Source organism: Brienomyrus brachyistius, chromosome 1, assembly GCF_023856365.1.
Source record: "Brienomyrus brachyistius isolate T26 chromosome 1, BBRACH_0.4, whole genome shotgun sequence".
In the NCBI taxonomy this organism is placed as follows: domain Eukaryota; kingdom Metazoa; phylum Chordata; class Actinopteri; order Osteoglossiformes; family Mormyridae; genus Brienomyrus; species Brienomyrus brachyistius.
The window spans coordinates 49,259,431-49,273,351 of NC_064533.1; the positions used below are offsets into that span (position 1 = coordinate 49,259,431).

Here is a 13,921-nt window from a genome sequence, read left to right on the forward strand (position 1 = left end):
TGCAGACGTCATTATTCGTTTCACACCAGTAGCCGTTTCACACCAGAAACTCCTGGCAGCTTTTGCTAATACAGTCTGGTTTCCCTTTCATGTTTCCTTTCTCTTTCATTTTTCGGTTTATATACTTTAAGTCAAATTTAAATAGACCATTGAAGCATTCTTGTGCAGCAACTGTTTTTACAATTTAATGAAGGCATCCCAGGTCTTTCATGCACACAGGCTGTGTGTTGATATTTTACATTGCAAAACTGGGAATTTTTGCTCGCTTTAATCTTATTTATTCTTATATGTTCAAAAACTGTTGACAGAAGGGATTTTACTTTGGTTCCAATGCATTTTAATCACTGGATTATCAGTGGCGCTGCAGACTGAGTTCACAATCTGGCCGTTATTTTATTCAGTATTCAGTCAGTTCAGTTCAGTAAGGTTGATATAATGCTTGTCTCTGGTTGATCACACAATTGATTTGAGATGTTAAACATTTACAGTTATAATCTACTACTCCGATTTTTGTAATAATTATTTTTAAAAGGCTGGCACTAATAACAGAATTACTTGTATGTATTTGATAAAGATACATTTATGGCTGTTACAGAAAATTTCATCAAGCAGTTGTAAACACTAAATGAAGTCTGAAGGTTTTTCAAATGTTTTTAATTTGTCAGTTACTGTTGTTATTCTGACATGATTGACTATTGTTATGATTATTATAGTTATTGGGAATGACTTGCTGTTATTTCAGAAGAAATGTAATTATCCTATTAGAGCATATTTGCTAGTGCTTATCCAAGAAATCAAAAATTTATGGTCTGTAACAAAACCAATATATATCTTTTTGGTCCAAAAAGATGAAAATACTTGCAGCATATTGATTAGTAGTGCACTGAAATTTGTAGGAAGACATGTCTATTGTTTTAATTCTCAACAGATTTCTAATTTAAGAAACGCCACTTTAAGATTGCCAGTCATGTGTGTAGTTTTGGAGGTCGTCATCACGAGTGTCATTGCTTTGCAGATTCCCCCGATCCGCTCGGATCTAGAGAGCTGTAGTTGTGTAATGCTGCCCTGTGAGTATTATACGGTGTCACCCTTACCATTAATTAGTCGTTTTCCAAATGAAGTAAGTGATCAAGACAAATTCCAGGCTTGGATCGGCACTCTATGCGCCGCACGTTCATGTCACCCTGACTGACTGTCATTTCTAGATAAATTAGCATAACATAACATTTATATGCCATTTCTTGAAGACCCCAAAAGTCTGTGAATAAATCAGTCTGAAGTGGGTTAAATAGACCATTCAATCAGTTCGCAGTGGCTTGGTGTTGCACTGCTTTCACTGAAGCCGCCTGGTTGATCTTCACTGTTTTTATTAGTTTTATATAAATGTTCTTCTCTGAGGCCAGAACTTTAAGTGCTCTATCAGCTCACTGCCAGGACCAGATGCTTCTCTGCATGCTGTTGTGTGATGTGGTCAGTAGTTATACAGATTTATTACCCAATACCTCTGGTGTGTTTTTCAGCTTGTTTTGATCCATCCATCTGCTTTCAATAATCATTTAAGCACATTATTTTGCACATACCATTATACCTCATTTCTCCTACTTGTTTTTAGGCAGACGGATAAACTGTCAAATATCTTGCTTATAACTTAGTGTGTGTGTGTGTGTGTGTGTGTGTGTGTGTGTGTGAGCGGGTATACCTATCCTTATAGGGACACAATGTCCCCATAACGTGTTTTTTTTCCCTTATGGTGTTTCCTGGTCCCCATAAGGGAAAACTGTATTTTATAAAAATCGGTGACTGCTATGAAAAAACTAAAAATTCAAAAACTCTTGCATTTTGCTTGGTTACTTATGATTATGTTTAGGGCAGGGTGGGGGTTAAGGTTGTCAAAGTTAGCATTAGCATTTTTCTCATAGAAATGAATGAGCGGGCCCCATAAGGATAGGTATACCGTACGTGTGTGTGTTCTGAAGACTCTCTGCAGCTGCTACAGTTGTAGAGTATAAACACAGATACTCTCCATCTCTCACTGGAATCCAGGCGCAGATGTGCAAATAGCTGATCATGCATCAGATGTCCACCACTGAAGCATATCACCTGCGCCAAAGATGATCTCAGTGTTTCAAACCCCTAAAAGTCATAGGAAACCAATATGTCAGCAAGTGTTGCTATACATTTTTAATAAACACTTTTAAGCCAACATGCTGCATATTTCCATGTGTTTTTAAAGTCTTATTCGAAATTTCTTCTTGATCATATTACAAAAACATTGCATTTACATATATCAGGTTAATTCACAGATGGTATGTATATATAGATATACAGTTCAATATAGATTTGCAAGGTTTTATTCATCACCTCCAGATTACATGCCATAAGCTTTAGTTTTTTTGAAGTTAATATTGATTCTATTAATTGTGTTCTGTTTAGAATGGAATAAGAACTCAAATAATCACAAGATAATTAAGTGGCTTTTATTTCTCCCATCCTAGTAATCTATATTTTAAACACCAGTAGGTCAGTTACAGATTAAGCACAACCCTGTGACAGATATGTAATGTGATTTTGGCAGTGGAAGTAAAACATTTTAGATTGCTGAACTGCTTATATTAATATAATCCACAGTTTTGATTATATGTACAATGGACTTTGGTTTCGAAATGCAAATAGGTGGAGGCAGAAGACGGAGAACTGAGAGTCGTCCTGCTATTTCACTGTAGAGAGCATAGTGGAGGGTGAGGGAACAATCGGGCAGCTTTTATACCCAGATGGAAAGTGCCAGTGGAGCAGCAGAGCTATATGAATGTAAATAACTTCCGCATGCATGACTGGAAGGGTGGTCAAAGTTTCAAAGTGCAGAGTCAATAAATCGGCCCAGACGGAAGCAAGATGAAGGACCCACTCAATGGATGCACCGTGAGTATTCCTGCTAGCCTTATTTTTTTAAGGAGAGATCTTTTCATGTGTTGAAAATCAAACCATTCGTTTCAAGCTAATGGAGTTTACCCCTGACTCCTGAAGTGAAGATACTCCGACAACCTCTGATGTAGCTCTGGATGTGCGGCTGTGTTTTACAGTACAACCTGCTGTACCAAGACCTTAAGAAGTTTTCAAAAAATGGGGAGTATTTCTGCAAGGAACTTATGTCGGTCTTCCAGCAAAGGTATTCACATTGGATTGCTGTTATTAATTTATTTAGCAGGCTAATAAACAAACACTGTTTATAAATTATGATGTGCTCAGTGATATTGCGAGAGAATTCTGTGTAGCAAAAACCCTGCACACTGGGGATCTGAGCCTTTGAGTTACTCTTTAATAAACCCAGTTACTTTTCCACTTGTTCTTCCTGCAGGACTGAAACCTGTTTTTCCAGACTCTAGTCTACTTAGCAACCCAACAGAACGCTTAGTGCAGCAACACATCTTTGAATTACTGGATTGCAAAGGGTATACAAGGAGAGCAAACCTGAGAGATTAGACAAATGGGCTTTTGTTTGCATTAACAGGATTTTTCAGGAAGGTAGTTTGATAAGGTTACCGCTCATGAAAGTGATTACAGTGGGCTTTTTCCTATGGGCTGTAGCGGAATTGTGTGGAGAAAATTTAGACCTTTCCTTATCCTTTTTGTCCTGCTTCAGAATTAGGAAACATGCCAGAACTTACGCCAAACAGAGAAAATGATTAACTTTCAAAAACCTCAGCTGCCAAATAAAATTGAATTGTATTAAATCTGTAGAGCTAGGCTACCTGAAGTGTGTGTATTGTTAGCTGTTAATAAAATTCCGCCGTGGACCTTGATCTTTATCTCGCTACGAGGCGTATATGGGACATGTGATGATCATGATCTTGAATTGCAGGGCTGAGCTAGAAATCAGTTACGCCAAAGGCCTGCAGAAGCTGGCGGGCAAACTCATCAAAGCATCCAGCGGAATGATCCGGAAGTGAGTGCATTTGATGTCACATGACTCTGTGTGCTCATTAGCCTCTCTAGGCTACGTAGGAATGTTCCTAAACTTACTTAGTGGATATCTGAGCGGTAAAACAAATGGAAACAAAAGGACAAATGGAAAGCCAGGCCCTCTGCTGCCACATAGCTTACTGTGCAGAATTATAAGTAGAGCTACAGACCAGATGCAGAAGTTGGTGAGCTCAAGATTCACCATAATTTCTCTCATTTTCCAGCTCCACTTACAATGCCTGGGCACACATCTCAGATGAAATGTGTTCCACAGCGGACATTCACAGGTAATGATCACTGCATTAAGGCAAGGACAATCGTTTTCACTATACATACAACACTAGTCAAAAGTTTGGACACGCCAAGCCGCCTGCAAAGGAAAGTGATAGTACCGCATCACATGACCTGGCCACCTGACCTAAACACAACAGAAAGGGTTTTAGAGGAGTTTGACATGAGAGTGAAGAAAAAACAATGAGAGCTCAGCATATGTGGGACCTCCTTCAGGATAGTTGGAAAAGCATCACAGGAGGCCACCTCATGAAGCTGGCATAGAGGAGACAGTAAGGTCAGCCAGTCCATGGAGTATAATATAGTTGGGATTAAGGGCCTTGCTCAAATGCCCATTGGTGGGATCATTCTCCCTACCATGGGATTTGCACCAGCAACCTTCTGCTGAGTCCTAACTCACAGAGCTGCCCCCCCCCCCCCCCCCCAAACTAATTATTTTTTGTAATTATTTTTTGATCAGCACATAATTCTATGTATGATATTTTATAGTTTTCATGTCTCAATTCTAAAATTTAGGGAATAATACAAAAAAATCTTTCGATGGGTAGGTGTGTCCAAACTTTTGCCTGGTTCAGTATATATAACATATATAAATTTGTGGTCTGTTAAGTGCATTGCACTACTTACTGTATATGTTTTACATACTGGGCAAAGCATTTGAGTTTGAATCTACGAGTAACTGCTGATGTGCATTTTAAACAGGTACTTAGCATGAATTTCTGTAGTTAATGCATAGCTGAGGAGTAAAATAGAAGGATGAGACCAGAATATTACGTTTGGGTGGTTTGTGGTAATCAAAGCATCCATAACATGGGTTCTGCAACATAAGCAGCAACTCTGAAACATGCATCATTAAATCACCGAATGAGATTTTTTTTTTTAACAGAACACTGGGAAATGCTTTTCAACAAGAAGCCATTCAGGAAATCCGTCAAGTTCTAGATGAACATACCAAGAGGAAGAGGCCAGTATGTGACCACTGAGGATATCTCATCTTTCACTGCCATGACAGTCATTTCATTCTTCTGTTAATGTGCCATTTAATCTACTTCTGTCTACCAGACATTTTGTTTACACCAAATTTTCTCATTTGATATCTTTCAACTTTTCCTCCATAGCTAGACAATGCTGTTGACAAGACAGGGAAGCTTGTGGTTATAAATTGGAATGAACAATTAAAGGTGAGACCAAAGTATGATTCTGAATAATTCATTATTTTAAATTAGTGAGAAAGTCCATTATGCAGTAGAGTATTTATAACATATTTTTCCTGTCATTCAGCTAAAAAACTATTTACTGTGGATAATTATGACAAAAGTACGGTTCGTGTCAATTGAAAACTTTTCCATCTAAATTAGATGTATAATTCCTAGAGTGTCCTTTAGGCAAAACCATTGCTTAAATGCAAATTTCAGTTTTTGAAATTGTATTTAAATAACATTGTATATGAAGTATACTTCATTAAGCCTAGACTTACTGATGGAGCCTCACAATCTTATTGCCTAAAAGTTAATTCTAAAATTGTGACATTTAAGGAAGGCAGTCTTGTACATAACAGAGGCTGTTTCTCCACAGAGCAAGAAGAAATTAATTGGGTTAACAAGAGAGCATGAAGCCCTTTTCAGTTTTGTGGAGAACAACAAACAAATCTCTACAGAGAAAGAAAAACAGAAGGTAATGGAATTACATTAACAAAACTGTTATATATTTAACATAAAACAGAATGTGACATTGCATTTCATCATAACACATGCTGGTTTATTCTCCTATTGATGTAAAAGCAGTGTTGACCATGTTATCCTACTAGATGCTGAACCGTCTGACAAAGTCTGCAGAACTGCAAGTAAAGGCAGATGAAGAATACTTCAACACCAACCTGGCAGGCCTTCAGTTCAGGCTCAAATGGGAAGCCACACTGAAGAACTGCTACCAGGTGACCAGCAGCTACCATCACATGCTTTGTTTTTACGATATAAGGGCGACACCAAACCCTTAGCCTTAATGTAACTCATTTGAACCATGTGAAAATCTTACAGTATGATTCTGTTGAATGCTTTCAATTACACATTCATATTGATATAGATTTTGTATTCATGGTTTTATATAAGGATTATCGACTTCAGTTCTCCTGGTGTCCTTCTGGAGTGTAAAGTGTCCTTGAATTGAGTGTAGACAAGCTGTTGTTTCCATTGTTTAGGTCGTTCAGGAGATGGAGAAACATCGCATAGAAATACTCTGTAATATACTGAACAAGTACAACTTACACATGTCCAGCTTTGGACAGACCCTCATCCATGTGAGTTCCTCCTTGCCTTCTTGAGCAGTGTTTCCCAATCCGCTCTGCAGGGGCCTACATCCAGTCCACGTTTTGGCTCTCTCTGAGCTCCCTACCAGCAAAAACGTGGATTGTCTGTGGGTCTCCAAGGACCAGAATGGGAAACTGATTTAGAGCAATGCTGAGCAGAGACATTATAATTCTCTGCCGTACTGCAAATGCCTTTTATGTTTCTTACAGTGTCAGAAGCAGATAGACCAAGCCATAAAGAGAGTGAACGTTGAAATGGACATAGAGATGCTGGTTCAGCAGACAAGTGCTACTTCAGAAGATAATAAGACCGAGTTCCTGCTACCTGACTATTTTGTCAGTTTTTAATTTTCTCATTTTTCTAAGTTAATCAGTTAAGCTTTTGCATATAATATTAATGGCCTGGATTATTCAGGTTCACACAGAACTATAGATACCGTTGCAGCTTCCTGTATATCTTCTATATCAATGTCTCACATTGGACAGGAAGAGGACGGTAAAACCATAATGGGGAAAGAGAGACGAAGGGAGGGCATAAGGACAAAACTTCAGCGGCTTCAGGAGAGCATCACAAAAACAAAGAAAGACCAGGAGGGTAAGTGTGTACTAGTATTAAATATGGAAATGTGCGAGTGGAGGTTCATCAGTTTTCAAATCTCATACATGTTTAAAAAAGAAAAAAATTCTACTTTTTTCAGGTTTGGAGAAGCTGTTGAAAACCTACATGGAAAATCCCTCCTTCTCAAACAAGAAGAATCTGGAAGAGACGGAGCAGTTACTGGATGAGGTGATCTCGTAAAAATACATACAACCTCTCAGGCGTGGTGCATTTCGGTGGCGCCATTTAAGCTCTGCCACAGGCAAAGTACGTTTAACTTCAAGGTTTCATTTACGACGGAATGCTGTGGACATTTCGCAGGCCACACTGAAGCTGGATCTCCTTGAAGCTACATACTGGAAACTCTCCTGCAGCATGGCTGACTTAGAAGGGAGGCCAAAGCCTTCACATCGTTTCGTCAACAGCATTGCGAAATGGAAAGATAAGGTACCGATCATAAAAGCTACAAGCATCTAACCTTGCAGATGTTACTAAAACAGCATAAGATATCATGGCAAGTCCCCCTGGAGGAGGGAGGAGACTCACGGATACTTACCTGCTCACTAAAAGTGACGAACAAATTATGAAACCCTGTGTAGATATGGCACGTCTCCCTGAAGCACCCCTGTATCAAGATGCACAGGTAACATCAGCCAGTGTGTTCTTTGTGCAGGACTCCGAGCATAGCACAGTGCAGCTGACACGTCCCATTAAGATAAGGAGGTCTCCGTACAGGTCCAGGGTGTCCATGCTGCTGACTCCCAGCTGGAACGCTTCAACTGCAGAGACGTGCTCTAGTGATATGGACTCTGCTGCCTCTACTGAGAGCTTAGAGAGACAGCAAAACGGACACAGCTCTCAGTTTACTGACGAACCAGGTAAACATCACTGACATAGCAGGCAAAAAGATAATGGAGTATTCTATTTGGAGGGGGGGGATAAAGTGTTTGTTGAATTTTATACTGCTTGACTAAAGAAATGATAGTATAGTGCATTTTAGCAGAATGTATTTAAACTTGCCAAGGACAAACTTCAATACAGTAAAATATAACACATAAAATGCATATAATTGAATGTAAATCGCATATTAGATATTTTACACCAGTACTAGGTGACTATTGAAGACAAATTCTTATTCTCTCCCACTAGGTGCAGAGCTTCTCAGCATTGGCAAATGCAAAGCACTATATAACTTCATATCAGACAGAGACGATGAGTTAAACCTAAAAGAAGGTGAGTGATTAGTGACTGTGCAGGACATTGGCTGACGTTTCCCAATCAGATGCAGTGCTTTTTATTTTTTTTTGTTTAAATCCACAGGTGACCTCTTGGACATCTTAGCAAAGGACCAGAGCGGTTGGTGGTATGGGGTCCTGAATAACCAGAGAGGCCACTTCCCATCAACTTACGTGGAGGAGCTTCCAACCATTGACATCACAAAATCTTCTGACGTGTGAAATTTTTCGGGCCCTCAAATTCCATTGACAAACATTTCACAAGTGCTTTCAGTTTTCGTTAAAAGCAAATTAGCATGAATCTGCTTAACCATATTCCGTAATTACCATTTTGTATATAAACAAGCAATGAAAATTAATAAAGCTGAAACTGTATGACCTGTTGCAGATCTCAAAATATGACAGCTGCATTGTTACAGGAGGATGCGAGTATTGTGTAAATTTTGTAGGATTATATACATCATATTAAATCATTACTGAACACAAATACACTTTTTTTAAAATCAGAGATTCAAAATACTAGTTTTGTGTATGTTTTTTACATTAAGATTTTGTAGTTTAAAAAAAGTGGAATTTGTACTGATGAGTTACAATTAAATCATTGGATTTACCAAAAAGAAAATTAAGGTTATTATGGCTAAAGGTACTGAACGGCTCTCCCCCCCCCCCTCCCAAATGCTACACCTGTCATGAAGATACTGCAGATAAATGAAGCACGGAAAGGTGAGTGTCCTTGATTGTCATTATATTGGAGTTCTAGGAAAAATGAAGTCTTTCAGACACTAAAAGAAAAATGCTAAAAACCTGAATGTTTACCTACTTTCCTGCGAAGGAGGATTTAAAGTTGACAGTAATCGCTCCAGGTCAGAACATCCCACTTTCTGCAGCCCTCAAAAATGTTCCAAGAGGCATGATTTTGGACAAAGGCTCTGAACGAACCTCTGTCTATTATCAAGCATCATACTGTCTACTTGGTCTAAGGTTTTTCCCAATAAACACCCAAAAAACAAATTTATAAATAAAAAAATCTTTCATCAATTTGACAGTACTTGTCTCATAAATTTGTAGTGATCACAAAGCCATTATTCAAACTCAATTCAAAACAATCTCCAAAGAGTTCAGATCGCAATGCACATGTAGCTACAATAAGCAATAATCTGCAGGATGAAAAGGTACACGAGAAAGTAAACTGTGGCAGATGATTATTCAAAAAAAATGTGGCGGTAAGGCAACGTCATACAGCATAAATGCAGAAAGGTATTTAATATCGCTGCTATTTTTTTTTTAACCAAAAAAATAAGAACAAAACACAGAGGAGTTAGCATTGGCATTTGACAGGGTTCAGAATTACTACAGATTGTTACTACAGTTTGAGACAGTCAATTGGTTTCCCCATCAGGTCTTAGGTAAAGCAGCAAATTCTTTCCTGACATTGGCAAGGAAAGCAGAGAAGTTGTTGGTCTCAAGCAGCCGTTTTTCCAAGTGAGCCATGCACTCCAATGGGGGGTCACATGAGACAACTGGAACAATGAGAAAGGCAGTTACAACCCCAAGTCAACTCAACTCTCCTGTGTGTATCCTGATATCCTGTGTGTATCTCCTGTGTGTATCCAGTTTTAGAAAGCATAAGAAATGGACCCGATGTGTAACAATCTAGCAAACAGGAATCATGTTACTAACCAAATCTTTGTAATAAGTAACAGACACCTGCGCAATGACAACTTCAAATATTCCTGCCCTGGAGCCCAGAACAGGCTATTGTTGTGCATGTAACAGGCCTTGTAATATTGGAGTCATTGTTACCCCCCCCCCCCCAATTCCCATTCATTTAATTAGCAATTATATCTTTTCCAACAAAAATATACCACCATATTTTGCGTTTTTTTCCCCACATACTAAAAATCATGTTAATGCCCATTTGACTTATTAGAAAACACAATGATTTAGCAATTTTGGTGTGTATTAACTAAACTACTGGTTGCTGGTTCGGATCCCTGACTAACAAGGCACCACTGAGGTATCCTAGGCAGGGTACTGATCCCATGCACTGCTCCTTGAAAAAGGTAGCTTGAAGAACATGGTCAGATATAATCCACCTTTGTCAGCCTTGGACTTCCTATAAGCCCCAAAGTCCTAGCAATATTGTATAAAAACACGAGTAACACAATGCAAAATAATAATAATAATAATAATAATAATAATAATAATAAAAAATAAAATGAGTGGGCTAACCTTGATACAAGCCCTCTTCGCTGAGCCGGAGGATGAATGTGTGCACACCCTCAGGATCACTGCTGTTAATGCCTCGGAATATGAACTGCAGCCTCTCCCCTTCAGGCGGGAAATTACATAACATTCATAGGAACAAGAAAAGCAACGGAGGGGAACAACTGAGACACTGGAAGATGATCAGCTGCCTCAAAGGTTCTTGTCAAATGAGGCCAAATGTGCACACAACACCTGCATCTCAGCTACACCTAATGTTTGCTTTATGCTTCTCCTCATATACCAAAATAGACTAATCGCCTCAACCAGTAGGAACTCACGACAAACACACAGTCATTTTGTTAAATATTACTCCTTACCCCCCAGGAATGACTTTATAGAGCTATTTTGCAGGCCCAAATGCATGCAAGCATATTAACGTAAAACTATATACACAGATTCAATGATGCATTCAAGGTCAATATGTCATTTCCCAGCCAAAAGTCATCTAACAGCCAGCACTGAATACACACACACACACACAAAAGAAATCACACACAGAAGGACCAGACATTAAAGAACGAGGAGAGTCCTGCACAGTAAATAATTCCTATCTGGGAAAATTCCAGTCTGTTCTCGATTTCTCATCATTCAGCGATATGGTTTTTGCCTGGTATTAATCACCCATTAACTAAAAGGTAATTAAAGGTTGTAACTGTACAGTGTTACTATAAAGGGTGCCTTACCATGAATTTTTCGGATTTCCAGACCAAGCCAGTCCTGGAAAACCTGCTTGACTTTACTCAGATTTTTCAGCTTGTCCTTATTTGCTTTGTTTTGAGAAATCATCGCTGTAAAACAGACAAGTAATTAGACCCATTTCAAGAAAGTTAAACTGAACAAAATTTTTAATACAAAAAAACAATTTAAAACTTGAGAACACACAAGATAATACAAGGGGCGACAAGGTAAGCAGCACTACGAGCATTACTTCCAGGGTGGGAGGGCGTGTGTGTGTGTGAGAGAGATCTGCCCTGCAATATAGCAATGGATTACAATCCCTGTGCTACCCGAGATAGACTCGAGGACCCTATGTAAGCTAGACCATTATAAACAGTGGGGAGATGGATGGATGGATGATACAGGGAAACAAACATACGCCTGATTTAGATGCAGCACCACAAAATGCAGCCAAACAATGTAAACAAAGGTGGTCAGAATGTGCTTCTGCCCCAGACTTACACTCCTTCTTCCTGGCCTGCTCCTGCCTCAGCTTGTTGATTTTCTGCATCATCATTTCTTTCTCAGCGCCCTTTTCCTCTATTTCTGACAATATGTCTGGGATTGAATCTCCAGTCTCTTTACAAAGGGTTTGACTTTGTCCGATATCTGAAAACATAATAGCATATCCAAAAGCTTTATAAAAGCATTACAAAGTGGCTTTACATCTGCAAATTGCAATTAAAGGTCCCACATACCCTTTCTGTATTTCTGAATCATTTCAAACATGGATTCATCCTCTTTGCATTTCTTTGAACATATGTCTATGAAGCAAAAGAAATCATTACTACAAACACCAGCTGTCACTGTTCTGTGTTTATATAAAGACCTTGAAGGTAAGCCCATACCTTTGATAGGTTTAAAAAACTCCTTGTGAGCTTGACACAACTCCATCTCCGTGTCTACCATTTCGCGCATAGGCTGCACCAGCAGCCTGTTCCATATGTCTTCCAGCTTGTTGCTGAAATGCTGATTGGCGTCTGGATCTTTCACGCTGGTCATATTTAATCCCTAAAACAGACGGTATAAGAACAGAGGATCTCAAGACAGTGCCAAGGAAAAGATCATATCATTATCACACGTGATTTTAAAAATAAGTAAGTAGGTTAAGTTAAAAACGAAAATCCCAGACTCAGTTAGCAGATATATGCCTTGTAGTAGTTTGTTAGTTAACTCGAACACAAATCATGAACCTTGACAAAAGTTACATTTTAAAACAAAAGCCACTAATCAATTTCATAAGTACGTGACTATGCGAAGTCTTACAAACGCAAACGCCTGGTTATGTTGACATTACTGCCAGTTTGCATACCATCTGATTAGCTAAAGATATTGTAACAGAAACACGGTTAATGCGAAAAATTACAGCGAATGTCACATTGTAGAACATGCATTTATTAAATTAAGTGCCATATAGTAGTTTGCTAAACAAAGTTTTACAACCGTTTCCTGACTGACATGTAACGTTAGCAGTGAGAAAACCGACAAAACAAAAGCAAAACAGCTAGTTTGATATAACAAAGCATATAACAAAACATACTTACAGGAAATGTATTTATTAAGCAAACAGCTTGTTCCGAAAATTGGTAGCAACCGAATTTATTATTTACTGTATGTTTTATTTATACGAAACTGAAAGAGTTTTCAGCCAGTCAGTGCGCGCGTGAATTTAATTTAACCGGAAGTGACGATAAAGGGTTGTGCTTAGTGAAATTTAAAAATGTAACTAGTAACCGAACGGTCGCGTAAAATTTGACCACAATCATATATGTACTAATGTACACGCTCTCAACGTTTTATGTAAGATACATGGAAATAACGTCGCCTTTTTGGCGACTTAATACTAAAAAACACATGTGGTATGGTTTCCCAAGATCCACCGCTTTGTTGTGTAGAAGCAAGTTGAGGCCGCTTAGTGGCGGTAGTGTGAACTACAGGCAAGCAGAAAGTGCGCAAATGCGAAGGGCTAAAGTCTGCTGCATGCTGCTTCGCACTGATTGCCAAATATATTGGTTACACAGGGCTGCCAAGTCTCACACATCTGGCGTGACTCATGCTTTCAGACTCAGGCTCACGGGTAGAAATATCACTCCATTATAAACCAAAAATTAGCTACATCAAAAACTATGGGGTAATTTGTAAACCCCACAAACTATTTACAAGGCATTAAAACTGTTACATACATATAAATGTGTATGCAGACTTGTCTCGACTTGAGAATTTCACTCCAGCCAGCTGACCAAACTTGGCAACCCTAGATACATTGTAATGCCCATTACTTTCTAAATATTTGAAATTGACTAAGAATTGAAAGTTATATGAGCTTTTTGTTTGTCATATTACTGAAAGATATACAGTAGCAATTTGAAATAACGTAGATACGTCACTGTCACGATCAAGCGCGAGGCGAGCGGTGATCTTGCGGGTCGGCAGGAACAGGCAGACAAGCCGAAATCAGGGCAAAACTAGGGGTTTATTACGGGAACTGGGAGCAGGGGACATCTACAACCGTCAAACCACAATGACGGACAAGGGAGACAAGCACGA

The 13,921-nt window shown here is 38.9% G+C and overlaps 2 protein-coding genes across 4 annotated transcripts; one reads left to right on the top strand and one right to left on the bottom strand.

The window, feature by feature from the left end:
- Positions 1-22: 22 nt before the first annotated feature.
- Positions 23-8,764, top strand: nostrin (nitric oxide synthase trafficking). 3 transcript variants are annotated; one of them, XM_048986534.1, is made up of 18 exons: positions 23-1,470; positions 2,724-2,919; positions 3,081-3,166; positions 3,356-3,449; positions 3,860-3,943; positions 4,185-4,247; positions 5,138-5,219; positions 5,370-5,432; positions 5,827-5,925; positions 6,059-6,184; positions 6,449-6,547; positions 6,767-6,892; positions 7,043-7,151; positions 7,255-7,343; positions 7,476-7,601; positions 7,828-8,032; positions 8,304-8,387; positions 8,475-8,764. In XM_048986534.1, the coding sequence occupies exons 2-18, from the start codon at positions 2,909-2,911 to the stop codon at positions 8,609-8,611; spliced, it is 1,683 nt and encodes a 560-aa protein (XP_048842491.1). In that variant the 5' UTR covers positions 23-1,470; positions 2,724-2,908; the 3' UTR covers positions 8,612-8,764. The 3 variants fall into 3 exon arrangements, with proteins under 3 accessions (XP_048842491.1, XP_048842560.1, XP_048842620.1); XM_048986603.1 differs by lacking the exon at positions 3,356-3,449; XM_048986663.1 differs by lacking the exons at positions 23-1,470; positions 2,724-2,919; positions 3,081-3,166 and having other exon boundaries at positions 3,434-3,522.
- An 862-nt stretch (positions 8,765-9,626) lies between these two features.
- Positions 9,627-13,228, bottom strand: spc25 (SPC25 component of NDC80 kinetochore complex). Its single transcript, XM_048987181.1, has 7 exons — positions 12,919-13,228; positions 12,223-12,385; positions 12,073-12,138; positions 11,837-11,983; positions 11,341-11,445; positions 10,622-10,720; positions 9,627-9,909 (listed from the first exon to the last, which is right to left on the bottom strand). Exons 2-7 carry the CDS (start codon positions 12,374-12,376, stop codon positions 9,785-9,787), a joined length of 696 nt encoding a protein of 231 aa, XP_048843138.1. The 5' UTR covers positions 12,377-12,385; positions 12,919-13,228; the 3' UTR covers positions 9,627-9,784.
- Positions 13,229-13,921: the final 693 nt, after the last annotated feature.

Coding starts and splice junctions, on each gene's coding strand:
- spc25 (XM_048987181.1), bottom strand. CDS start 12,376: ATGACCAGCGTGAAAGATCCAGACGCCAATCAGCATTTCAGCAACAAG. Junction 12,139..12,222: donor GTTTTTTAAACCTATCAAAG/GTATGGGCTTAC, acceptor TTTGCTTCATAG/ACATATGTTCAAAGAAATGC. Junction 10,721..11,340: donor GGAAATCCGAAAAATTCATG/GTAAGGCACCCT, acceptor TCCCGCCTGAAG/GGGAGAGGCTGCAGTTCATA.
- nostrin (XM_048986534.1), top strand. Junction 3,167..3,355: donor ATGTCGGTCTTCCAGCAAAG/GTATTCACATTG, acceptor TTCTTCCTGCAG/GACTGAAACCTGTTTTTCCA. Junction 7,152..7,254: donor AACAAAGAAAGACCAGGAGG/GTAAGTGTGTAC, acceptor TACTTTTTTCAG/GTTTGGAGAAGCTGTTGAAA.